The sequence below is a fragment of the Camelus bactrianus genome, chromosome 21 (genome assembly GCF_048773025.1).
Source record: "Camelus bactrianus isolate YW-2024 breed Bactrian camel chromosome 21, ASM4877302v1, whole genome shotgun sequence".
Taxonomy (NCBI): Eukaryota; Metazoa; Chordata; class Mammalia; order Artiodactyla; family Camelidae; genus Camelus; species Camelus bactrianus.
In genome coordinates, this window is record NC_133559.1 from 6,532,685 (window position 1) to 6,560,167 (window position 27,483).

The 27,483-nt window shown below is 46.2% G+C and overlaps 1 protein-coding gene across 1 annotated transcript; it reads left to right on the plus strand.

Moving 5' to 3' along the window:
* The first annotated feature begins 14,203 nt into the window (after window positions 1-14,203).
* On the plus strand, window positions 14,204-16,982 carry LORICRIN (loricrin cornified envelope precursor protein). Its single transcript, XM_074349449.1, has 2 exons — window positions 14,204-14,349; window positions 15,567-16,982. The coding sequence occupies exons 1-2, from the start codon at window positions 14,255-14,257 to the stop codon at window positions 16,741-16,743; spliced, it is 1,272 nt and encodes a 423-aa protein (XP_074205550.1). The 5' UTR covers window positions 14,204-14,254; the 3' UTR covers window positions 16,744-16,982.
* The last annotated feature ends 10,501 nt before the right edge of the window (window positions 16,983-27,483 follow it).

Genomic DNA, 27,483 nt, shown 5'->3' on the forward strand with positions numbered 1-27,483 from the left:
CCTGGGGTCTACTCCCTCAGAGCTTCTGGGTGGCTCGGGCTGCCCAAGGAAGCAGAACTCAGACCAACAGGTGGCAGGAACAGGAGGCACAGATTACTCATTATGGTTATGTTTTTCTAATTAAGCATTTAAAGTGATACATGCAGCAATTTTACTTCTTCTCTAGCTTTGAGAAACTATTGTTCACGTGTAAAAGGAGGTGTGTAAAAGGAGGTGTGTATAGAGATAAGCACGGAAGCCTTGCTTTCAATAGTGAAAATTGAAGTAATCTACATGTCCATCCATTTAAAAGTGGATAAATAGACTGGGGCAGACCCAACCTATCCATTACTGAAGAATACTGATCAGCAATAATGTGACTTTATACCTGTCAAGAGTATGGTTGTGGCACTAAGGGCTTACCTAAGGTAACTCATTTAATCCTCACAAGAACTCTATAGATGTAGATACACTGTAATCCCAATTAACAAAGGAGGAAACCGGCGACTAAGGGAGTTTGATTTAGATCATGCAAATAGCAAGCAACAAAGCTATGATCTGAATCCAGACTGTCCGGCTCCAGAGCACATCTTCTTAACTAGTCCACAAATACACTGTTGAGTTAAAAAAAAAAAAGCAAAGGGCAGAAAGACACAAAAATATACTAATTGTGTGAAATGTACATACAATACAATACTACATTGTTTCTAAATATGTACATAACAGCAAGAGAATGATCTACCAAAAAAATTTTAACACTGGTTGCCTATGCAAAGGCGACAAGGATTAAGGAACAAGGACTGGGAAAGATGACCAAGAAGAAGGTCATCCTGATCTAAAATGTTTTAAATTTGTTAAAGACAATGTAGTCAGTATTGCAGAATGATCAGAAACTTACAAAATAAAAATAGCCAGAAGGAACCAGATGCTTCGGGATTAAATGAGTTACCAAATACTAAAAGGATTGACGCTATACACCTTAGATTGCCACTCTGAAGGGATTCCATAGCAGAGATCCAAGCACCAGTGTGTGACTGGTTGTCACCTTAGGCAAACTCAATATGCTCCAAATCACTCTCCATCTTTTATCATCAAACTTCACCCCTCTTGTCTCCCTTAGCTCCATGAAAAATACTGCTTTCATTTACCCAAATGTAACTATCACTCCTTTTAATTCTGTCCATTTTTCCAACTCTAGCTTCTTTACCCATAGTAAGTAACTCTAACTATTCTCTTATAGCCTTTTAATCATTTGAAGATGGCTATTCATCAGCCCCTAAGTCTCCTCTTCTCCATGCTAGTTGTGGAGGTGGGGAGCAGGAGCAGCAACAGAGATGGTGGTGACAGTCATGGTAAGGAAGAGAATGAATTGTGGCAGTGGTGGTGGTGGTGACGATGGTGGTGTTGGTGGGCACAGTAGAGATGTAAGTGATGAGGTGGCGGTGACGGTGGTGGTGACAGTGTCAGCAGTGTTAAAGGTGGTGGACGTGATAGTGGTGGAGGCAGTGGTGATGGTGGAGGTGGTGACAGGGGGACGATGAAAGTGACAGAGGTGGCACTGATGGTGAGACAGTGGAGACAGCAGTGGTGGCACTTGTAATTGGGGTGGTGATGGTGGTAGTGGCGAAGGTAACAGAAGGGATGGAGCTGGTGGAGGTGGTGGCAGTAAAGGTGAGAATGAGCAGAGGCAGCAGTGGTGGCATTGGGGACAGGGGTTCACGATGATGCTGTCATAGCAGATGACAGTGCAGACTGGTGTTTGATGCAGTATGAACAATAATGGCAATATAGACGTGGTGGCAATGGTGTTGGAGGTGATGGAAATAAAGGTGTTGAACTAAAACTAGGCACATTGCAAAGAGTAACTCTAGATCTAAAGCTGATTACCTGGCTACTGAGATCAAAGTCCCTCCCCTGTTTTTGCTGCTGCTTTTGGCAGGACAAGCAGAGGAACAGGTGCATGGTCTGGGATGAGAACGGCAAGCAGGATGACCCCTCACCAGCAGGGTGGTCTACAGGACTTCGCCTGCCCCTCCCCAGCCACAGCAGTTTGTGGAAGGATCTCAGCCTTCTGTGTCTGTTCCATTTTGGGTTTTCCATGATGGCAATTTCCTGGGTGAATTTGACAGAAAGAAGAATGGGTAGAGAGTAAGGTGAGTCCACCAAGGTAGGTTCTTGAAGTGTCTCCTCGCCCACCCTGGGCAAGCCTCGGCCAGACCTGTCAGAGCCTGGCCCTGCTCGTAGCCACTTCCCATGTGGAGAGGTCAGCAAGGAGGGGTGTGAGGCCACATCCCAGTGGCCAGGCCCCACTGGCCACACCTGGACCAACACCCCCACAGACACTGGGCCCTGCTGAGGGACACTCAGCCTGTCCTGCTACAGGTAGCAAGGTGAGCAATTAGGCTCAGAAATCAGAAAACAAAATGTTTTAAAGAAAAACAAATCGCCGTGCCTATAACAGCCTGTCCAAACAGGACCCACAGCAGCCCTGGCATCTCTGGAACTCAGTGGCATTTCTGAGACTCATCCCAGCAAAGACAACAATTAAGCTGGACTTGAACCAGGTCAGTTCTATCTGAAGCATCTCTATTGTCTCACGTGTGACTCATTGGGGGTTTAGGCACAATGAACAGCAATTCATGTCACCCTGCTCTTGCCTCTTTTTGGTGCCTTCCTCTGGATTTTATTGGGTTTCCAAGATCTGACACTATGCTGAGCAAGGCTGGGGATTAACTGTGGCATCCGTATGTCCTGTCTGCAGCCAAATCTTAGGTGGTGATGATAATGATGCTGATGGTGGTGGTTCTATTGTATTATTGCATTCCTTGTAAATCAACTATACTTTGATGTTTTTAACGTAGACAAAAAAAAAAAAAAAAAAAGAATACTGGTTTAGGACCAGAATCTCAGGTTCCAATCCAGGGAATGTTTTTTACTGAAGTATAGTCAGTTTACAATGTTGTGTCAATCTCTGGTGCACAGCCTCATGTTTCAATCATACATATAAATACATATATTTCTTTTCATATTCTTTTTCATTATAGGTTACTACAAGATATTGAATACAGTGCTATGTAGTAGAAATTTGCTGTTCACATATTTTATATATAGTAGCTAGTATCTGCAAATCTCAAACTCCCAATTTATCCCTTCCCACCCTCTTTCCCGTCTCTGGTAACCATAGGTTTGTTTTCTATGTCTGTGAGTCTGTTTCTGTTTTGTAAATAAGTTCATTTGTGTCTTTTTGTTTTTTTAGATTCCACATATAAGTGTTATCATACGGTATTTTTCTCTCTCTTCTTGGCTTACTTCACTCAGAATGATGATCTCCAGGTCCATTTATGTTGCTGCAAATGGCATTATTTTATTCCCTTTATGGCTGAGTAGTATTTCACTGTATAAATATACCACAACTTCTTTATCCAGTCATCTGACGATGGACATTTAGGTTGTTTCCATGTCTTGGCTATTGTATATAGTGCTGCTATGAACACTGGGGTGCATGTATCTTTTCAAAATTAAAGTTCCCTATGGATATACGCCCAGGAGTGGGATTGCTGGATCATATGGTAAGTCTATTTTTAGTCTTTTGAGGAATCCCCATACTGTTTTTCTAAACGACTGCACCAAACTGCATTCCCACCAACAGTGCAGGAGGCTCCCTTTTCTCCACACCCAGATCTTATTTAATCCTTAGGACATTCTCAAAACATAAGCAAATCAAACCCATTTCACGCACAAAGACATAGGTTCAGAAAGATTCAGTAACGTTCGTTATGTGTGGTCCCACCACTAGTGAGTGATAAAACCGTGATTCTGCCTCACATCTCCTGACACTGATTCAGTCCCCAAAGCCTCACTACAACCCAGGGAACATTTTCAAGAATGACTTGGAGGCAGAACGGAAGAGGCTGGGGCACCAACGATAGGACTAGGGGCTCGGAGGACACACAGCCTACTTCTCAGTGCGCTTCTCACCTGCCTCCAAGGACAGCGGCAGCTCCTGGGTCTTCATCCCCCTCAGGCCTGGGATCTGCATCCGCAGGGAGAGACGTGGACCTGCCCTCCCACTTCTGACCCGTCCCCCTGCCCTTCGCTGAACCTGGGGGTGGGACTCCTGCAGTCTGCGTAGCCCAGGAGGACACTTGGGACCCTCCCAGTGGAAACAGCAGGTCCCATGTTGTGATCTAGGGTTTCTGAGGCCCCAGTAATTCACAGACCTCCTCCACAGATTTGCCCATAGCCACCAGTATTGTCAATACTACTCTCTTGGTCAAAGGCATGGGACCGCATAGTAATTTCTTCTTCCTCATCCTAAACGCTCCTATCCACAGAAGTCCTAAACCGAAAGTGCTCCTTCGAATACACATTAAAAGTAGCGCATAGCTGTAAAAATTTCTGGAAAGCGTATCAAATGTTTTGAAAACATCACCTTTGAATTCTATTCATGGCACGAAACAAGGATTAAATTAAAAGTTCACTTTAATAGTCTAAGTTAGCAAGTGTGTGAGAATATTAAGCCCATTAAGATCTTCTGAAGGTCAAAAGTAACATTTTAATAACATCTTTATTCATTCCCTTTGCAAAGTATCGCTCAGTTATGTATTTACACCTGTGTGATAAATGTTTACCTCCACCCACAGTCTTCAAACACAAATAGGTCATCTCTTTTTTAAAAGGAGGGGGGCGAGTACCTCTTCTCCTTTGCTGTTCATTTTCAAACACTCACGTGAGTAGATTTATTCCCAGATTACATTTCTTAGTCTTTTCTCCCGATTGAAAATGTTCATTCCACCGTCCAGGGTTGAAATTTGGTCTTCTCAGATGCTAACCCAGTGATTGTGAGGTTGGTACTACTTTACCCCTGTTCTGAGGTAAGGTCAAGTGACTTGCCCCACATTCCAAGACTAGAAAGAAAAGAACTCAGGATCCAAACACACAGTCTAGCACAAACTTCAGTACTTTTCTCAGGGGAAAAAAGTAGTGCATAGCTATTAAAACAAGGAGGGTCTGGGGTGAACCAGTGGCAAGCACATCTCCGTGTCTGCAACTCTTCTGTAATCTATGTAAGATCCAGTGGGGATTATGAGGAATAATACGGCCCAGTGAATCACAGTGAGCAATTAAATTCCATGAATAATTTAATCAGATATTATCACGATCATATTGATAATGCAATCACATCAATAATTCAGAAACCTGTTCTGACATCCACTTAAAAACTTCTAAAACTATATCATCTCAATTATTTCCCCCTTTGGGGGCCAAACAGGCCTTAAAATTTCTTGGAGTTGCCGGAATTAGATCAGAGAACCCAAACTTGGGTAGGGAGAGAAAGGCAATCAGACCAGCCTCAAACCAGCATGGTTACGAATCCTGAAACAATTCTTCTATTCCTCTCCCTCTCCTTCCCTTCATTCTATACTTCATTCTTTTTCTTCTTCTTCTCTTTTACTAAACACTGACTCAGGGCCTGGTGTGTCCCCAGGCTCCAGGTCTACTAAAAATTGCTGCCATCCCTGCCCAGCAAGCAATCTGGTTGAGGTGGTAAAGACAGGACAAAGACTTAATCTCCTCCCCGCCTAGGCTAAAGCACCTGCTATCCAGGCCGCTGACATTCCCAGGAGTGGGCAGATGGGCGGTGGCTCATTCGTGCCTTGTCCGTTCTATACGCATTCACCGTGGGCTGTGCCAGGGATTACACTTGAGGTGCAGGACGATGAGCAAGACCTGGCAGCCCCTTCAAGGAGACCTCAGCCCAGTGGGAGACAGGACCACTGTCCTGACAGGCGACGTGCTCTCTCCATCAGACTGGGGTGTTGGGGAAGTTTTCCTGGAGGGGTGATGTCTGATGGAGTATGGAAGGGGAAATAGCAGCTAGACAAACAGAGGAAGGGGGGCATTCAACAGATGTGGGGGAAAGCACTGGGATGAATATGAAGGCATTGGAGGGAGGATGTAGCTCAGTGGTAGAGTGTGTGCTTAGCATGCACGAGGTCCTTCGTTCAATCCCCAGTACCTCCATTAAAATAAATAAATAAAACTAATTACTTCCCCTGCACCGCCAAAAAAAAAAAGAATATGAAAGCATTCAACGCAGCCTGGCTCAGTCGGGGAGGGGGTCACTGAGTTTGTCTGGAGCGAAATGCCTCTCTCTAGGAATAGTCAGAAGTGGGCAGGAACTGAACCACAAAAAGCCCTCTGAACTAAGAAATCTGGGCTTCATCCTGTTGTAGGGACACTGAAGATTTTTAGCAGAAAAAGGATGTAGTAGGACAAATCTACTGCCACGGCTAGACACGCAGGTCATGATGAATGATGTGGGTCAGTTCCACACACAGTAAAGCTGCTGTGGACACGGAGGGCTGACTGACAGGTGAGGGTCAGAGAGCCATCCCCGGGCCAGAGAGGAGTGCCCACAAATCCTGTCCGCCTTCCCGGGAGGGTCGGAACAGGTTCTGCAAGAAAGAGCCAGGCGTGAGGAGAGGAGGCAGAACACATACATACGCAGGGACTTAACGTGCACACATCCCACTACACACATCCATGCACCCATGAAGGCAATACGAGAGCCAAAGCCCAAATCTGGAGAAACCTACCCACCGTTTTCACTGTTGTCCGATCCTAACTGAAAACTGACCTCTTCCAAGAAGGGTCTTCCAGTTGCTTCCCTTCTCAGCAGCCCCTTGCCCCTTGGGCGCTCGGTTACCACTGCACTCAAGAATCCCAAGTGACTTCTTTTCCAAACACCCACGAAACTGCAGACTCCTCTGCCCTTGCCGCTTACCCTCTCACACATGCACTTAAAGTGTTGCTTCAGGCCACACATTCCCAAGGGATTCATGGCCCGGAATCCTGTAAAGACAAAATGGCATTTAGGGGGACAAGATGAAAACACTGGGGGGAAATATTGATTCTGTGGAGTTAGACAGAGTCTCGGGGAACTGAGGCACTAGGTCCTGCACAAGGAGCATCAGGGGAGACGAGAGGTGGAGGGGTGGGTGGGAGCATCCTCACATAACACACCTTTCTCCTTAGCTACTATGTAGGGACACTGTGCCTATAAAGGAAGGTAAAGACCCTGCAGTCATCCATCACAGAGACAATCAAGACCCAACAAAATTCAGTCATGAGTTCTTGAGCGTACAGGGGTGTGAAGACAGCTGGAAGGTGTAAGTGGTGAGACTCAGAGTGGGCAGTGGAGCACAGCCACTAAAACCAATTGGTTAAGAGACCGTAGGGACATGGGGGTATGTGCATGACATCAATATCACATGGGAAATCAGCACCCAAAACTGGGAGTTATGTAAAAGGGAAGGATACGTGAAAAGAAAAAAAGGGCAGGATGAAAATCCTCACCAACACCTTAACATCAGTTGTATCTGAAAACCAGAGTTAGAGGTGACTTTTCCTTTGCTTTGCTTTTCAAATTATTTGTAGTGATGCTAATTTTTTTTCCTTTGCATTTTACAGCAGGATGACTTCCTAGAGGGTAAGAAGGTCAGATCCACCACCAGGGGCTTCACTGCCAAGGAGCACACGGGAGCCAAATTAATCCTTCCTCCGAGCCTGAACTGCTAGATGCTAATTGCAGGAGGATCTAAGCAACGCAGCCTGTCCACATGCCTGTTTTAATCCCGTGCAATTAAACCCACCCTGGGTGGTTACCCTGCAAAGGTTACTCATAACACAGGCCCACTTTCCTCACCCGGCCCTCCTGCTCTACCCCTCCCTCCTCCTCCACAGGCAGCTCAGGTGAGGAAACGCTCTGGGGGGCAGAAAAGTTCCCAGAGTGCCTCTGATTTGAGCCCGAGGCTGGCATCCAGGGAGGTATGAGAGTTCCCTCCATGCCCAGGACTCTTGTCATTCCATCTGGTTTTTTTCCCTCTATTGCCTCTGACCCTCCCCATCTCTCCCTTCTCTCTGTCCAGAGAGGGGCCCCGGGAAGGAGGAAGGAGATTGACTTTATGGGTGAAGAAACTGAGGTCTGAGAGGACAGTGCCTTGCCAAACTCACAGGTCATTGGTGATTGAGCCCAGTTTAGAGCACAGGTCCCCACGGTCCCAAGACCTCAGAGAAGATCCTGATCCCTACCGTTCAGAACAGACTAGAGACCGGCAAACCTCGTAGCTCCCCTCGTGCTGATTCAGGCCCAGCCAAAAAGCTGACCACTGCTCCCGTGGATGGTCAGGGTCTCTGGAAGTCATGATCCAAGGGATATTCTGAAAACTAAGAAGCAGGAGACAACAGGGGCATCAGGTACTTGGATGAAAGCTGGGGGACGGTCGGGGAGAGGAGCTTGCCACGGCCAGTCTATGTGAGCTACTTTCCTGGGATTATCTGCTTGGCTGAGCAACAGATATTTGTCAAATATTCACCCTGAGGCCCAGCCCTGAGTTAGATGGGGATACGGAGGTTTAGGAGGATGCAGTCATGCCTGGGTGGTGCTCCTGGCCCAGAAGGAAAGGCCCTGGGAACCTACACCAGATGTGAACAAGGGCCCCATCGTCCCTCACCTGGGGATTCTCTGAGCACATGCAGGGAACCAAACGAGGAAGTCCCTAGAGACCCATCAACCAAATCATGATCACTTCGGCTTTTTCATTGGTGGGAAGGTTTACCCCCAAGTCACAGATCTAATTTCAACAGGTTCAACTACTGAAATAAAGAGTATAGTTTGAAGAATGAACAAAAATTAAGAATAACCAGGTTTGCTGGCCAAGACAGAGACTGGGTCCAGCTTCTGATCTTCAGCAGTGAATCCTATTAACAGTCTGTGGGTAAGAGAGGAGTCACACCCAAGGCCCACCGCACCCCAGGGGCCCCTGCCTAGCGCGCAGGCACCAAAATGGGATTCAAAACCCACATGGAAAGCGCACTTACCTCGCCCAGCTTTTCAGTGGCGTGCAGAAAAGGAGAAGCGTCGTGGTGCGGTCACCGAAAGCAACACACACCTGAGGACTGAGGTTAAAGCTTTAGGCCAAACAGCCTCAAAGTCCATGGCTTTGAAATGCTTTTGCTTCTTCCTTCATGTCATATTGATTTCCAGATTCCATCTGACTTGGGGTTCAGTTAAAACAACATGGATTATCCACCCGCAAATACCAATGGACGGGCCGGTCAAGGAGCCAACGTTCTTGGACCTCCAGCTACCACCACGCATGGGAGTCCTGGGAGGGCTCGTGCCACACTGCCTACCTCAGAGCAGGACTGGAGCCCACAAGTGCTGCTCACTTCCCCTCCCTGCTTGTAAAGCTCCTCTGTCAGCTCAGGAGGTAGGCCCTGAGCCCTCGGGCTACGGAGCAGCTGCCCGTCTATGAAAGGGCCTCGTGACATTAGCAGTTTACTTCCAGGCCCAGAGGCTAGAGCACCCAGGCCCAGCAGCTTCCTTGAGCCTGTCTGCTCAGCTCTGAAATACTTTTACTATCATTTTGACTCCCTAGTCTCACTGCCAACACCTGGAGGTACTCTTCTCAGGAGAAGCAGAAAGCCACAACCTGAATCTGCAGTAGGAATACTGAGCTGGGAGACCGAGACCTGGGTTCTAGACCTGGCCCTGCCGTGTGGCCTTGGGAAGTGGGTTAGCCTCTCTGGGCTTTGGGTTCTTCATCTACCTCTACAAATGATAGAAGCTGATTGGATGATCTCTACAGTCCTTCCAGCTCCTGCCGCCCACCAACACATAGCATGGTCCCTGAGGAGCTGGGAGCACCCATGAGAGCATCCTCTGTCCCTCACCTCCCACAGGGCATGACCCTGAGCCTGATTGAGGCGGGGGGAGATCGTCCCTTCATTCTGTCCATATTGATCCAAAAAGAAGAGGTATGTAGTGATTGGAAAGAACACCAGATTTAGAATCAAAGGAACTGAGTCTGAATCCTGCCCATGGGAATTTGGGCAATTGCGTTAGCCTCTGTGAACCACGTCTTCCTCTGGGGAATGGGGATAGCACCTCCCTGAGCACAAAGGACTGTTGTGAGGGATGAACAAGACACATATGAGACAGCGATCGGTAAACCCAAGAGTCTGTCCACACAGGAAGTGTGCGAGCAGGCCAGCGCAGTCCCTGGGTGCACTGCTCGCCCCGCACGCAGCTACGGCCTCTTCAGGAACGCGGAACAACTCAGCTGTGGTCCTCCCACTGCAAGGATGGGCTCCAGGAACACCCAAAAGAAGCTCTTCTCAAGAGTCAACACGTCCTGATAAGGCCCCAGTGGGTTATAGACTCTCTTTAAATCTTAGGATGCAGAATAAAGAAGCCCTGGGGACCCTGGTCTCAAGGACAGTTATAACTCGACAAAAAGGACAAGGCTACTGGATGTGTCATTAGCACGCTGGAACAGTACAGTCGTTCCTTAAGGTCCTGAAAAGGAAAAGCAGTAAGGGAGATGGAACCAGCCGGTGAGATAACCCAGGGAAGCTTCCTGGTGAAGGAATTCCAGCAGCTGGGAGCCACCATAGAGCTGTCCTCCTCCCAGACCTCTAAGTGACAGCCAGGGACTGCTGACCTAGGAGGGCTGAAGGCACATGGCAGCCCAGGAGGTGCCCGGGGCTCTGCGACCCTCCTGGGCTGGGACTCTAAGAGAGAACTTTTCCCATTGAATGGAAACAACACTAAGGGCTTCCAAGTTCTATGCCTGCCTTGCCAGTGCTCCCAAACCCCTTCCTGTGTCCATCTTACTCTTTACAAACCATCCGGTGCTGTTTTCCCCTCAGTTAGGCAGGCCGTCAGCACTCAGTCATGAGAACACACGTGGGAAGCTTTAGATATGTAAGGACTGTGATGAGCAGGCTGCTATCAGACTGGGGGCTCCCCAAGCTCAAGTGCCATAATCTCCCCTCACACCGAGGACCTGGGGACACGGACCATGTGCCGCCTCTGACAGAGCTGTTAGTTAATGGGTCTCAAGAATTCCCTTGGGAGGGTGGGTGGCTATAGCTCAGTGGTAGAGCACACGCTTAGCATACCCAAGGTCCTGGGTTCAATCCCCAGTACTGCCATTGAAAAATAATAATAAAAATTAAAATTTTTAATTTTTAAAAAATTTTTGGAAAAATATCTGTTCAGTTCTTCTGCCAATACTTTAAACGGGTTGATTAGTTGTTTGCTTTTTAATTGAAGTACAGTCTATTTAAAATGTTGTATTAGTTTCTGGGGCACAGCGTGGATGGACTTGGAGGGCATTATGCTAAGTGAAATGTCAGACAAAGAAAGACAAATACTGTAAGATACCACTTACACGTGGAATCTAAACATATACAACAAACTAGTGAATATAACAGAAAAGAAACAGACTCACAGATGTAGAGAAGGAACTAGTGGTAACCAGTGAGGACAGGGAAGAGGGAGGGGCAAGATGGAGGTGGAAGATTAAGAGGTACAAAATATCAGGTATAAAATAAGCTACAAGGATGTACTGTACACCATGGGGAATACAGCCAATATTTTATAATAACTATAAATGGAATATAACCTTTAAAAAATTTGTGACTCACTACTCTGTATACCTGTAACATATAACATTGTACATCAACTATACTTCGATTTTAAAAATATGACATTGTAAAATAAATACATAAATATATTAAAATTGTTTAAATTTTTTTTTGATTTAAAAAAAAAAAATTCCCTTCAATTCCATTGAGATTTACTGAGCACCTACCAATCTGTGAGGCTGCAGAACTCAGACAGGCCAGCAAGCACACATGCAGGGTTAAGTGTCTCAAGGCTGCAAATCTTAGAAACCTGACATGCCAAGTCTTACAAAACCCCAAATGCCTAAGTGTCATAATTCTACAAACTTTCCTCATTTCCTCATTGATAAGATAATATGTGATTTCAACTGCCGTCCACACAGATAACCCACCACTTCTGGTCTAGAGAGAGAAAATGGTTCCCATAGTCACACCTCAGGCAAGGTTAACTCACAGCCACAGGATCTAGCACTGCTGTCAGGACCATGCTGCATCAGCCTCTCCTACATGTTAACAAAGTAGATGCACCAGTTCAAAGATTTCCCTTATTAAATCCCACATAGTGTGGCAGAGGCAAATAGGAAGTACCCCTCTCCCAAATCTACCAGGGAGATCCATGCAAAGGTCTGATACAGCTCCTCTCTAATGCTTAGCATTGTGCCCAGTACACTAGTGTTGGCTGGATTAACAAATAAAGCATCGGGACATTAAATCTGATAGAAAGAAAGAAAAGATCATACCTTTCTTATAAGAACAGGAACCTTCTGCACCGACACAGGCCATTTCAAGATTATTAGCTCTTGGAGTCACCTGCACTTGAGGTTCCCAAACTTTGGGACCTCATAAAGAAGTCATATCACCCTCCAAAAAAAAAGTGATAACTATTATATGATAGCCAAATTTTCATTTTGACAACTAAGGACATGAAAGGACCAACTACACCCTCTTGTCATCATCATTTTTAAAAGAAATGATTTTTTTAACTGAAGTACAGTCACTTACAATGTGTCAATTCTGGTGTACAGCACAATGTCCCAGTCATGCATATACACACATATATTGGTTTTCATATTCTTCTTCATTAAATTTTATTACAAGATATTGAATATAGTTCCCTGTGCTATACAGAAAAGAAATGATATTTTAACACACACACATAAACAAACAAACAAAAAAAGGTAGGAGAGCCGTGATTTCAGAATTAAAGACCTTGCTTCTCCTGAATGCACTGCTGACATCCTTTGACTTATATTTTCCTAACGACTAAGGAACACAAAGTAGTGGGTCAACATGGGCCCACAGATCAGGGCAGGAACCATAGACCACATCTTCTCTTCTCCAGTGAACCGACTATATAAACTGTTCTTTGTTATACCCAAGGCCACCATCTAGTTGGAGCCTGGTTCCCTTTAAAATCTACATGGGGGCTCAGTTTCAAGTTGAAATGTGCCTTCTCCCACAGATCCTGGCTTCTCCCTTGACTCTTCTCTCAGGAGGGGAGCACCCGGGCTCCTCCCGAGTTCACCAGGGTTCATGTTGTTCAAGCTAAAACCAGTGCCACAGCTTCCAAAGGTCACAGTCTAATCAGGATCATTTGGATCATTACAACTTCACCATAATTAACCATCCACTTACTATTGGTGCTGTCATTTCAACACAGAGTTGGGTGGAATAAAGTTCAATGTGCTATCTGAACAACAGCAACTGAGTTCCAGTGATGAAAGAAGAGGGCAAAATGCCAATCTTCATACACAGAGTTGATGCGACTGGCCCAACATCAACCGGAAATTTTTGAGTTATTTTCCTAGATAAGAGCTTGCCCCAAGCCATCTGGGGACGCCCTCCTGGCATTGCTGAGACAGGTATTACCATTCATATTTGATAGACGGGGTAACTGAGCATCAGAAGGTTTCTTCATTCAACAGCCAACAAATCCTTACTAAGTGCTTCCTATGTGCTGGCACCGGGTAAGCTGCTGTGACTCTGACCAAGGTGACACAGCTGGCAAGTAGCATAGAGAGCACCCAAACCCAGTCACCTAATCTCAAGTCCATTCCATTCCAGGGCTGCCTCTTAGGCTGAGGTCAGTTTTACTGCACAAGACAGCGGGATCCCAGAACCAAAGGGCCATGCTAGGAAGGACCACATGGTCCCTCTCTTTAGCTTGCTCCTCTGCAAAGAAAGTCAGTAGTGATGATCAAGATTTTCAGACATACACTGTCTCCAGGAATCAATCAAAGTAGTCACAATCATTAGTTGTAGCACTGTCTCTGGTATGCAGCCCAGAACCGGCTTCTACAGGGTCACTCTCTAAGCCGGGAAGGAAGAGAGAAGCAGCCTGGTGAAGGCCACATGAAACCCTGGGGGAGAAACTTTTGGCAAAGGAAGCTCTCTAAAGTTCAGAGAATTTCCAAGCAATAGGATCAGAAGCCAAACAGCGGGATTTTAAAAGTCCTACTCCTTGCACCAAGGACTGAGATAACCAGTGTGACTCTCTTAGGGTTGCCTAAAGAGTCTGAGACCTATTCCTCAAGCACAGCCTTCTGACTACAGCATGTGCTCTGCACCAGAGGTTTTGGAAACGATGTCTGTAATCCACTCTGACTGGCCATCCCCGCTGGCCAGCCTGCCACACAGTTGCATCAGACAAGGGGCCGGTCACATATGAGGCTGCCCATCTCAAGAATGCCAAAATCTTCATGAATGGGCTATCCTGTGGCTTTAATCACAGGGAGGTGGGGTGACAGCCATAGGTCATGCAACTGAGGTCAAACTTGGGAGGCTGGGCCGGGATCAATAGATGAGTCAGCAATTAAGGTATAAAACCTCAGGAGCTCCAGTGCTCCTCACACAGCCAGCATCTCCTCTCCTCATTCAGCCTTCCCAGTGCTTTGGGTAAGTGTGGGTTCTACCAGCTCTCATCTTCCCCACTGGCCTTGCCCAGGCCTGCATGGGCTATGTGGACCAGGGGACAAACAGGCAAGGCTTTGCTCCCCTTTGGGACCTACAGGACCTCTGCCTTTCCAATTGCATTCATGTTTAGAGGGGCTTCAGGCAGGAAAGAGAGCCAAGCTGCTGCTGTGCAGGTGATGTTTCTGATCTTCTGGCCAGAATGTAAACTGCACAAAGACAAGACCATTTCCTGTCTCTCTGGCACATCTGTAGGAGCCTGCCTGGTGCTAGGCACAGACGGGCATTCTGCAGAGACTGTCCCAGGCAGCCTGTGCATGGGCTGGATGGATCCCGCGGACCTGTCAGGAGGAGAAGCTGAGTGTACTCTCAGAAAACAGGATGAATGATTCAGAGACGCAAATGGGAGAGATTTTAGGAGTCACAGGAACCCAATGCCTGTTTTACACAGATGTTCTAAGAGGGAAATGGCTTGTGAGATGCCCAGATGCAATTTCCTGCTAATTATGGTCCCCTCAACCAAGCTTGGACATAAGCAAAGCTGATATCTTCTGGTCAGAGATGCTGGTCTGAAGGCCCACTGGGGTCCTCTCCCGTTTCCAGACAGGACCATGGGGGAGCTGCCTTTTCTGATAATTGGCCCCAAATCATGGCTAAGCTCAGTGGAACAGACCAAGAGTTTGAATTAATTCTATTTTGCAAAGAATGGGGTGCAACAGCCCTGTGACATTCAGACAAACCTCCCTCCGTTGTGCCAGGGATGGGTAAAATCCTCCACCCGAGGTGGAGGCTGTGGTAATTTTCTATTTGCACTCAGAGAATCAGTATCAGGATCAGAGGAGAACTAAGCGGTGAAATGCTTGAACCATCTCATTTCACAGGAAGTGAGGAAACAGGCAAAGTGTGGGTCACTTGGCCCCAGGATCACACAACGGAGGCCAGAGGGAGAGAAAGAGAAATGGGCACTGCTAAGTGGGCTATTTGAAGCTTGGTAAAGAATTTCGGAGGAGGAAAACAACTTTTCCCTAAAACCTCTAACCCTGGGATTCCTGGCTGAGAGCTTCCCCAGATCCGATCAGAGAGAGCATCAAGCCTGGCCCAGGCAGCGCTGCTCAGAGGATGATGGGCGTTGCCATGGATGCAGCTGCCTCTGCCACCGCATCTTGCAGCTGGTCCAGTGATGCTCTCTGTTCTCCTTCCAGGGCTCCCTTCTTCCTTAGACAGATGTCTCACCAGAAAAAGCAGCCCACCCCCATACCCCCAGTGATCTGCGGGAAGACCTCCGGCGGCGGCGGCGGCGGCGGCGGCGGAGGCTCTGGCGGCGGCGGAGGAGGCTACAGTTCCGTCTGCGGCGGCTACTCTGGCGGTGGCGGCTTCGGTAGCTGCGGCGGCGGCTCGGGCGGAGGCGGCTCGGGCGGAGGCGTCAAGTATTCGGGGGGCGGCGGCGGCGGCGGCTCCCACTGCGGAGGCTACTCCGGCGGCGGAGGCGGCAGTTCCGGCTGCGGAGGCTACTCTGGCGGCGGCGGCGGCTCCAGCTGCGGCGGGTCTTCCTCTGGGGGCGGCGGCTCTGGAGGCTGCGGAGGAGGTTCTGGTGGGAAGTACTCCGGCGGGGGCGGCGGCTCCGGGGGCGGCTGCTACTCCAGCGGCGGCGGCGGCGGCTCCTCCGGAGGCGGCTGCTACTCCAGCGGCGGCGGCGGCGGCTCCTCTGGGCAGCAGGTCCAGTGCCAGAGCTATGGAGGCATATCTAGCGGCGGCTCCTCCGGGGGCGGCTCCGGCTGCGGCGGGGGCTACTCCGGGGGCGGCTCCGGCTGCGGCGGCGGCTCCTCTGGGGGCGGCTCCTCCGGGCAGCAGGTCCAGTGCCAGAGCTATGGAGGCATATCTAGCGGCGGCTCCTCCGGGGGCGGCTCCGGCTGCGGCGGGGGCTACTCCGGGGGCGGCTCCTCCGGGCAGCAGGTCCAGTGCCAGAGCTATGGAGGCATATCTAGCGGCGGCTCCTCCGGGGGCGGCTCCGGCTGCGGCGGGGGCTACTCCGGGGGCGGCTCCGGCTGCGGCGGCGGCTCCTCCGGGGGCGGCTCCTCCGGGGGCGGCTCCGGCTACTTCTCCTCCTCGCAGCAGTCCCAGTCCTCGTGCTTGCCCCAGCAGAGCTACGGAGAGGGGTCGTCTGGCGGCGGCTGCGGCGGCGGCTCCTCCGGGGGCGGCGGCGGCTGCTTCTCCAGCGGTGGGGGCGGCGGCTGCGGCGGTGGCTCCTCCGGGGGCGGGGGCGGCGGCGGCTCCAGCTGCGGAGGGGGCTCCTCCGGGGGTGGCTCTGGGAGCGGCAAGGGCGTCCCGATCTGCCACCAGACCCAGCAGAAGCAAGCGCCTACCTGGCCATGCAAATAAGGCCTCCTGGACGCCACGGAGGGGAAGGAGCTGGAGGTGTAATGCTCCGTGGGCGCCGATGGGCTTAGCGCTCTCATGATATTGCCCTGAGGTTTCTCAGTCCTTCACGTCTTAATCCGCCCAGAAGCCACTGACTTCCCAAACTGCTTGTTGTTCTGCAGTTTTCCCTCCTTGGTTTCCGTACAACTACCTCCCAATCCCAGTACCTCCTCAGCCAATAAATTTGCAATTCATGAGAATTTCTGGGTTTCCATGCATCTTTGTAGCTTCCATTCCATTCCTCTTCCGTCCATTCATTCATCCACTGAAACAGTCATTCAACAATTGTGTTTATTCTGTCGGGGGAAAGTGAGTGGATAGCTGGGAACCAGCGAGGCGGGGAATGGCTAGCAACCAAGGACCAAACATGTGAATTCTCTGATTTATGGCTAAAAGTCATGAGGCGATTCCAAAACACAAAGATCCTGGGGAAAGACTTCAACAAACAACCCCTGCTCGGTTGGGGTAGCCACCATGGGTTTCCTCCTTGAGCTCAGTACCTTTTTAAGACAAGGCTACCCTGGGAAGATGCTTTCTCATAGTCCAGAGCCTTGTCTGCAAGGTCTAAAAGCAGGTGACTGCACATAAGAAGCAGCTCATGCTACCCAGACTCACAGGAAAAGGAATGATCATATCAGATGTTTATGAGCCTCTACAGTGTGTAAGACCTCTTACTAGGCGCCTGCAGGGACAGGAGGAAGAAGAGGAGCTGTTTCCCGGTCTCTTGAAGGAGCTTCACCCCATTTAAGGAATACAGCATAACTGTGTGAGATGTTAAACTCCAGCACCAGAGAGATCATGGAGAAACACAGGAAACATTCCAATTAAGGAAGACGTTACAGCTGCTCTGTTAATTGCTTAGCCCTCAAAAGACATGTAAACCATCAGCCTGGTCAGGCACTCTGCCAGCTCTAGGTAAATGCTAACTTATTGATTTACCCAAAACAACAACACACCTGCAACCTCAAAAAGTTAAGATATTCACTCTACCCAGTCACTGCTGGAGACAGAAAGACAGATGATCCCTCCCCACCTTTTCCATTTACAGAGTCACCACCACCCTCATCATTTTATAACAGTAACTTACGGAAATCAAAACAGGTACCAGCCTTAAAGATCATAGAGTCCACCCACTGTATTATTTTTATCTTTTTTAATGAAAGTAGGACTTTTAGTTCTGTACCAGATAGAGTAGATGCATTTCACCATACTGCCCCTGCTTAGTGTAGCTAAAATATCCAGTCATAATGTATAACACAGACACAAGCAGAGTCTGAAAGGTGGGGAGAAGAAGGCAGAGTAGCTAGAGTCCTCAGGACTTGAGGAGTGACACCATGGTAAGTTTCCTGGGTTTTCTTTTTGCCTTCTGTATATCCCAGATTGGGCTCTAGATAGTCTGCAACCAAGAAATGCCAGCAAATGTGGACAGAAAGCAGCCCCAAGAAAATCTTTCTCCATTCATAGAACCAAAAAAGAGGTAACCTAGCAAGGCAGAAATTTTTTTTTTTTGACAATATCCACCCTACTTTAGCCAACCATCTCAGAAAAAAAGATTGGGGATATTGGACTCCCGCCTGTACCCAGTAGTAAGGAAATAATACCCCCCCATACCTCACTGGTACAGTATTAGCAGAGAGAGGCTTGCTGCAATAGGAGATCCAGAGTCTCATAACACAATGCCAACAATGTCTAGCACACAATCAAGAATTACTCATCATTCCAAGAACTTGAATGAGAAAAGATGTTATCGATACTAACACTGAAATGATACCAACTTGGGGGATTATCTGACAGGGGTTTTATCCAACATAGTAAAAATATTTCAGCAAGAAATTACAAATACATTTGAAATAAATGAAAAAACAAAGTCTTGCCAAAGAAACAGAATATGTTTTTTAAAAATCAAGGAAAAAATTTTAGAACTAAAACATATAATAACCAATTATAGAATTTAATTTTAGAGCTGAAAAGTATAAAACTCACTGGGCAGGCTCAACAGCAGAATGGAAATGACAGAGTAAAGAATCATGATTGTTCCCCTGAGTGTAATGTTTTCCTTTTCTTTGACTGCTTTTTACATGTGTTCTCTCCATGTTTGTTTTTCCGTAGTTCTTGACTAAAGTAGGCTGAGTGTAGTCTCCTTTGTATTTGTCCTGACTGGTATTCTCTGAGTTTCTTTGATCTATGGTTTGATGTGTTTCATTAATTTTTTAATATTTCTAACATTATGTCCTGAAAGATTTATTCTTCCCTTTCTCTCTTGACTCTTTTCTTTCCTTTCTGGGTCTCAACACCTTTGTTAGTTAATTTGATATTATCTCACAAGTCTTAAACACTCTGTTCTGTTTTGTTCATTCTATCTTCCTCTTCTATTTCAGTGTGAGTAATTTCTACTTACCTTTTTTTAGGTTCTCTGATTCTTCTGCTAAATTCAATCTTCTGGGTAGCTGATCCACTGAATTTTTCATTTCAAATATTGGACTCTTTATTTTAGAATGTCCATTTGTTTCTTTTGTAAAGAGGATGTTTTACTAGTGAGATTTCACATCTGATTACCTATTTGGACCACTTTTCCTATCAATTCTTTATCATATTACCTGCTGTAAAGTCTGCTAACTGCACCACCTGGTCATCTCTTGATCTGCTTTTTTTGAGTGGCAGGGGGGAGTACATATAAGAATATTGAGACTTTGGGTTCTACTTTCTTTCTCTAGAAGACTGTCATTGTTTTTGTTTTTGTTTTTTTGTTTGTTTCTTTCTGGCAGGCAGTTACATTACTACCTTAATTTTGTGGAACTCTTTTCCCTGCATTATAGTTCTTTTTATGGGGAAAATATACCCTTTCTCTGTCTTCCTTTAAAAATTGTTAACTATCTCATATATGTTCAAAGGGTATACATTGTATAGTTAGTCTAAAAATAATAATAAAATGAATACCTCAACAATTAATATATACCAAACACACATCTTAAGAAATAGAGAATTCCCAGTACTTTAGAAGCCTGTTGGATTCCTCATCTCAATCACAACTTCCCAGTCCCACCTCATCCTGAATTTGTGAAGATCATTTCCTTAAATGTTTACAATATGTGTAATATATACCCAAATCACATGTTTCATTTTGACCACACTGTAATGTTTATGTAAGTGGATTCATACTTTATGCTGTCTTCTATGATATGCTTATTTCACTCAACATCATTAAGTTTTTGCGATTCATCAATTATGAAGCATTAAATTAATTTTCATCGATGTTCACTGCTGTATGGTGTTCTACATGTGACTATAGCACAGTATATTTATTCATCATATTGTTGAGGATATTGAATTGTTTTCAAGCTTTACAATGCTACTATGAGCATTTTAACACATATTTCTTTGTGTACATGTGTAAGAGTTTCTGTGGAATTAGCAAAATTGCCAGGTTTTAGACTACACACATCTTCAGCTTTAGTCTTACCAATTCCATTTGTCTTCAAAGTGGTTGTTACAATTTCTATCTCCACCAGCATTGTATTAGAGTTCCTGTCCCTCCACATCCTAACCAGTACATAATATTTTCAGACATTTTAATTTTTACTAATTTGTGGAGTATCTTACAGTTTTGACGTGAACTTTGAGTTTATTCCACTGCTCTTTTTCAGACTTCTCAAATTATATAGTCAGCTCAGTTATCAGCACGATCACTAATAAAACTAAGCTTTTTCATATATTTATTGGGCAGTCACTTTCTCTATTACAAAATGTTTGTTCATATATTTTGCCCATTTTTCTATTAGGTTGACTGTCTTTTTCTAGTTGAATCATAAGGGTTCTAGAGATTAAGGGACAGGGATTTGCATTCCTGGAGTGAAAGTCAAGTTACTGCATATTGTTTCTATGAATTTCTGGGTTTAGGTTACTAATAATTTTGTTTAGGACTTTGCATCTGTGTACATAGGAGAGATTGGTTTGCAATGTTTCGGTGTTACTGCCCATCTGTGGTTTTGGTGTCAAGAATAACCTAGCTTTACAAAAAGCATTGGCATGTGAGCGCTTCTTTTAGTGCTCTATCTATAAAACTCTATTTCTGGAACCCTAGTAGAACCTGCTAACTCTACCCCCACACACCTCTTTTGAAGTAATGACGTCCGACTCCATCTGCTTTGCCCCCACTCCCTGCTGAAAGGAGAATCTAACTTAATTGTCTATGGTTAAAAGAGGCTCACATACACACACACACACACACACAGAGCTAAAGGTTAGCCTTTCCAGGCATTTTCTCTTCTGGGTCTACCTATTATGAATGCTTTTACCTTTCTTGCCACTCTTCCTTGGTTTCTTGACCTGTATCCAGAACTCTGATTTCAGACACACAGCAATGTAATAACAATGACAAATGAGCACTTTCACAGCAGCATCCTATTTGACTCTTCACTCCTGTGACGTAGGTAGAGTGGAAATTATTGCCATTTTATGAATGAAGAACTGAGGTTCAGAGTGGTTAAACTCACTTACCTAAGGTCACACCTCAGGGCTGAAGTCAGACCTAGAGCACTGGGTGAGGTGATTTGAGAGATCCAAATCCCAATGAAAATTCAAGCGAAAGCTGCGTGTCTTCATGCAAGTTGCTCAGTGTCATCTCTGAACCTAAATTTCTTAATTGCACCTCCAAATCTTTGTGTGCACATGAAACTTACCTGAGATGATAATGTTAATTGTGGATTTTCAAGCTTCACCTCTCAGAGAGTCTGAGATAATAGGTCTGAAGTGGAACCTAGGAATCTGCATTTTAATGATTACCCAAGGCATTTCTGATGCATATTGACCTAAAACTAATAAGACAGCCAGTTACCTCTCCAGCAAAAGTGGATTTATTCAGGATCAGCAAAGAATTGCAATTTGGGGTCTGCAGTCACAGTGAGCCACATGCGCATCCCCACACAAGAAGAAGAGAACACTTTTATAGAGGGGAAAAGGAAGTCGGGAGGGATATAGTTAAAAAGGGTCCATTGAAGGAATTCAGAGTTCAAAGTGTAGAGTCTTTTCATTGGCTGAGTTGTGACAGTCTCTCATTGGCTGAGCTCTTGCCAAGCTAGAGGAAGTCTTTCTTTCCGCACCCCCACCCCCACCCCTGTTAGGCTCAGCTGCTGTTGTAGGACATGAGAGCTCCCATTCTGGTCTCATGACTCTATTTTAATTGAGGTTTCTGTTCATTAATTCTCACTGGCAGAAGAGCTGAGGTGCATTCTATGAAAAACACAGAGTTAGATTTTATCTAAGTATCTCCAGCTCTGACAATTCTAAGATTTGACCATCACAGGGCAGGGATGTTGTCTGCTTTAGCGTTTTTGCATCTTGGTGTTAAGGTGGTGAGACACAGCAAAAAGCATTCTGAATGTGGTGTGAGAGAATTGACATGGCACCTAATTCCCCTTAATTTTGTGATTTCAATCACAAAATGCATATGATCACTCTTAGGTAGAGGAAAATGTGAAACTGAAATGAGATAATGTAGCTACAAGTACCCAGCCCACTGTGGATGCTCAAAAAAATTGTAGTTTATCAAAAGAGTTTGAAAGAATGTTTTGACTTTCATTGTGAACTATCCCTTCCTTTAATCCCAACTCTTCAGCTTCTCATGGAAAGCCATCCAGTCTGCCACCTGCTTGCCCCATCTCCCATTATTCCCACTCACATTCTTCGTGCCAATCATGTCCAGTGCTGCCCATCCCATGAAACTTGATGTTTTCTTTGATGGCTTCATATGAGCCCTTCTCATCCTGCACCTAGTTACTTCCTGTTCCTTATAGGATGCCGTTCCCGATCCCCCGCCCCTCACCGCTGTTACCTTAGGACCCCACAGACCTCTGCGGTAGCACTGACCAAGCTGCATTGTTTGCCCACTGGGATGTTTGTTTTATTCACCAGCTACATTTTAAAATTGTCGTGTCATTTAGAATAAGGGGGCCTAGATCCCTGACTGACAGGACAGAGTCCACACTGACCCATATCGGACTTGCTATGAGTGAGAAGTCAATGTTTGCTGTTTTAAGCCACTGCACCTTGGAGGACCGTGACAGCTAGCAAAGCCTACCTTGACTAATTAATTCAAGAGCATAGAGGAAAATGTCCAAACACAGATGGGGGAACGGTTAAAATTTGTACGAAGAACAAGGGGAATTAACGTCTAACACAAATTCTAAGGGGTGAGTTTTCCAACACCACCAAGCAATTCTCTGACACCAGCTGGGTGCTTTGACAATTCAACTCAATTCTGACACTATCTATCTGGAAGTAGTGTCAGATCCCACAGGTTAAGGGCTCAGTCCTGTAAGACTGTACCACCACCACCACTTGAGATGCCAATTACAAGTTCAGGTTGTCACCTGTGCTGTAGATCAAAGGTTCCAACAAACTCCTCCTTGGGTTCAATTAATTTGCTAGCACAGCTCACGGAACTCAGAGAAACATTTTACTTGCTAGGATTACCAGTTTATTATTTTAAAAAAGATATAACTCAGAACAGCCAGATGGGAGACATGCCCTGGGCAAGGTACCGGGAAAGGGTGTGGAGCTTCCATGCTCTCTCCAGGAGTGCCACTCTCCTGAATCCCCACGTGTTCACCAACCCAGAGGCTCTCCAAACTCGGTCCTTTGGGGTTTTATGGCGACTTCATTACATTAGCATGATTGATTAAAATCATTGGCCACTGATGACTGAACACAATCTACAGCCCCTCTCCCCTCTCTAGATATGGGGTGGCACTGAAAGTCACAACCTTCCAATAATCACATGGCTGGCTCCACTGGCAACCAGCCTCCATCCTTAGGTGCTTTCCAAAAATCCCATCACTAACATAACAAAAAAGGTTTTGTAGCTATCATCAGAGGAAATTCCAAGGTTTTTAGAAGCTGTGCCAGAATCAGGGATGAAGACTAAATATATTTCTTATAAATCACAATGTCACAGGATACAGCTTCACACTAACTGGCGTCTGAACAGCTATGGGCTGAATTTGTGCCCCCCGCCATCAAATTCATATACTGAAGCCCTAACTCCCAGTGTGATGGTATTTGGAGATGGGGTCTTTGGGGATGATTAGGTTTGGATGAGGTCAAGAGGATGGAGCCCTCACGATGGGCTTAGCGCCCTTGTGAGAAGAGATGTGCTCGCTCTCTCTCTCTCCTTCCCTACCAAGTGAGGACATAGCAAGAAGGCAGCTGTCTGAAAGCCAGGAAGAGAGCTCTCACCAGAACCTGACCTTGCTGGCATCCTGATCTCAGAACTGTGAGAAAATAAGTATCTGTTGGTGAAGCCAGTCCATGGTATTTTGTTATGGCAGCCCAAGTTGACTGAGACATGGAATTTGTGACTACTTAGTAGATAACTAGCATATATTTGATAAATGAATATATAAAAGCCTCTCCTAAATTCTGCAGCCTTACCCAGGAGACGAAGTACCAAACACTTCCCTTCAAAGCCGTTCCCTCTGCTGCTGAAGAAAGCATTTGGAAGTGGTGAGTTCCTTGTCACTAGGAATTTCAAACAGGGTCAGTTCTTTGGTGGACTGGGCAGTTAAATAGGAGGTAGAATTAAGTACGTGAAAGTGTTTTATAAATATATAATGTTACATATATAAATGTTTACATATTTGTAAAATTGTCAGATCTACAAAAAAAGTCAGTGTGATGTTCCAGAAAGAGCCCAAGATGTGCAGTAAAATAACTGGATTTGGGGACCCAGGGTTTATAAGGCTGTGTGACTTTGGACGGATCACTCTACCTATCAGAGCCTCTGTAAAATGGGGACAATAAAGTCCACCTTACACAGCCACTGTGGAGTTCACAGTTCCAAATCCCTATCTAGATGGAAAGAGGTCATTGTTGCCATTTTATGTTCTCAATCTACCTAAGTGTCCCTGACTCAAGGTTCCAGTATTTCTGTATCCCACACGTGGTGAACAGGACAGACTCGCCTGCCCCCTGCTGGTGAACATCGGCACCACACATTATCTCTGTGGTGCCCGCAAGGTTGGTTTCCTTCCCATTGCCGCAAGCATGTGTCTCATTCCGCCTCGGGGCTGTAAAGGTAGCCCTGTGGGTAATCAGTATTTTCTGACAAGGGCTCACTGGGCTGAGTCATAGTTCCCACGAAAGAGAGGTACAGTGTCCCATTAGACTAGAGGACAGCGCACTGGCTTTGAAGTCAGACAGGCTTGAGTTTGTAGACCCCACTCTGTGCCCTTACCAGCTGGACCACCTTGGGCTCTTCACTGACACTTACTGAGAACCATTTGATTGTCCCCTTTCTGAAGTCACTAGATCTTTTAAGAAAATACCAAAATATTAAGAGAAAGAAAAATGTGTTAGCTGAGATCAATGAACAATTTCATATTACTAAAAATTATTATTGCAGAAAACAGAATAAATTTCCCACAGCAACCATCTTATAGGTACAGATGAAGAAACTGAGGCTCGGAGAGATTAGTTAATCTAGCCAAAGGCTCCAAGGTTATTTTTATTTCTATTGTTGCTGCTGCTAATTTTAACTGTGATCATCATCTTAAACTCAAGGAAAAACCCATTACTGTAGAGGAGGAATGGGTAGGTGCCGGATGGGGAGCAAAGGGAGAACCAGGAGGTCATTTCCCGTGGAAGAAGGCAATTCTGCTTCCGGCAACCCCCAGGAGAGATGCTGGGGCCCTTGCTGGGGTCTAACTCAGCCGGAGTCCCCACCTTCTAAGTATTAGCCAAGCAATTTTAACCTGAGGGATCCCTGAGCCCTTATCCATGAAAACATTCAGCTCCGACTTTCCTACTCACTCACATAAGCTATTAAGCTACTATGACATTCAGGAGCCCAACTAGACACTGAAGATACAAAAATGAAAGGCACACGGTCCCAGCCCTCTCAGAGCTCAAGTTCCAGTGCGGAGACAACCAGGTAGACCAACAATACCATTAATGCAGTAACCGCGCCACAAATGCTTATTGGTCCCTTAGGAGTTGGGAGTACATCTCAAAATATGACCGAGTATCAGCCTCTCCAAGTTCACAACCTCACAGGTGATACAGAGAAACAAGCCAAAATCCCAACACAATACAAAAAGCAGGAGCTCCCAGGATCCCAAATTAGGGCGTCTCTGTCTTGAAGGATTGAGGCAGGATAAACAGAAGACATGATGTTTGGGCTGGGTTTTTGAACCATTCAGTTATCAGGCAGAGGAGCAAGGGAAGGAACACCCACGGAGATGGGACAGCACATTCAAAGGCACTGACCTGAGAATGGGTCTGGCGCGGTCAGGGAACGGGTGTGCTGGCTGAGTTAGGAGAGAACCAAGGAAACAAGGTTGGGAGTGGATGCACACAAGCAGGGCTGAGCGTGGAGAGTGAGAGGCTCATTGTGCCAGAACAAGAAGTTTCGGTTTTATTCTCTGGGCAAAAGGAACCAGCAAGGGCCTGACAGGTCAGACGTGCTTTTTGTTCATCTGTTTTCTTTTGTTTTTTTTAAGCAAGGTTACATCAGCAGCAGGATGAGAAATAAATAGTCAATAATGTGACTAATGAAGCACTTGGGTGAGAAATGATGACATTAACTCAGGCCTTGGCATGGGCGAGGGAGAAAGGGATGAGAGTCAGGAGACATTTCTGAGCTCAAAACCGTAAGACTTGCAGCTAACTGCTTATTAGTAATAGCTCATATTTATTAAGGCTTATTACGCTCTTGGTCAATACAAAGCACTGCGTCTACACTATATCATTCAGTCCTCACAAGAGCTTTATAAGTTGTGCACTTGTGTATCCCATTTTGCAGATCTGGAAACAGAGGCTTAGATTTGGCCCCACCTCTGTCCATCTCCAAAGTAACAATACTGCCTCCCTCATTGGATGTGGATGAAGAAGAAGAGGAAAGAATGACGTGGAGTTTTCCAGCTTGGAAAAGACTCTTGGGGAGAGGGGTGCCTTCACTGCTGGACATGTGAGCCCTGGGACGGTCATCGCACTGCCCATGTGGATCTGGAGCCCAGAGATGGAGCTTGTCTGGAGCCATAGAATTAAGCACTCTTGATAGATGAGAGGTTAGACTTATGACAACGGATAGGATAATCTGTGGAAGAGCAGAGGAAAAAGGGGAGAGGGACAAGGACAGGGCTCTGGGGAACGTCAATATTCCAAACAGCTGGAGGAAAAGAGGAGGGTGATAAGAGGCAGCCAGTGAGGCAAGAGGAAAAGCAGAAGAAGCATGTCCCCTCACTGTGTTCCTGTCGGTTTGGGTTTTCTCTGCCAAGGAAAGCTGGGAATAGTCTGCAAACCTGGATTTCAGAATACAGCCCCAACTATCAATCAAATGAACATAAAAACTCGGGTGACCTGTCTGTCCCTTGATGGTTCTCTGCTACCCACAAGATAAAATTTCAATGAAAACATTGAAATTATACCAGTCTAGGGCTGATCTCTCAAAAACGCCACCTTTTACATTCTGCCTTGCATAAGAGCTTTGATTTCTGTACTTAGGACAGACCCTTGCAAGTGACAAAAAAGTCGCCCCAGTGCCACACACTGAGTCACTGGTGTAGGACGCTGTCAACATGTGTTTCAAAGTCCACAGGTTATACTTGCATATTCACCCCTTTAGAATGAGAGACACAGGTATACAGAAGAATACAGATCAGGAAGGAATAAAACTGCCTGTGTTCACAAATGGCAGGGTTGTCCATG

Excerpts from the sequence above, each read along its gene's own strand:
- LORICRIN (XM_074349449.1), top strand. The coding sequence starts at position 14,255 with ATGAGTCAGCAATTAAGGTATAAAACCTCAGGAGCTCCAGTGCTCCTC. Across the intron at positions 14,350-15,566 it reads CAGCCTTCCCAGTGCTTTGG|GGCTCCCTTCTTCCTTAGAC; the intron begins GTAAGTGTGGGT and ends TTCTCCTTCCAG.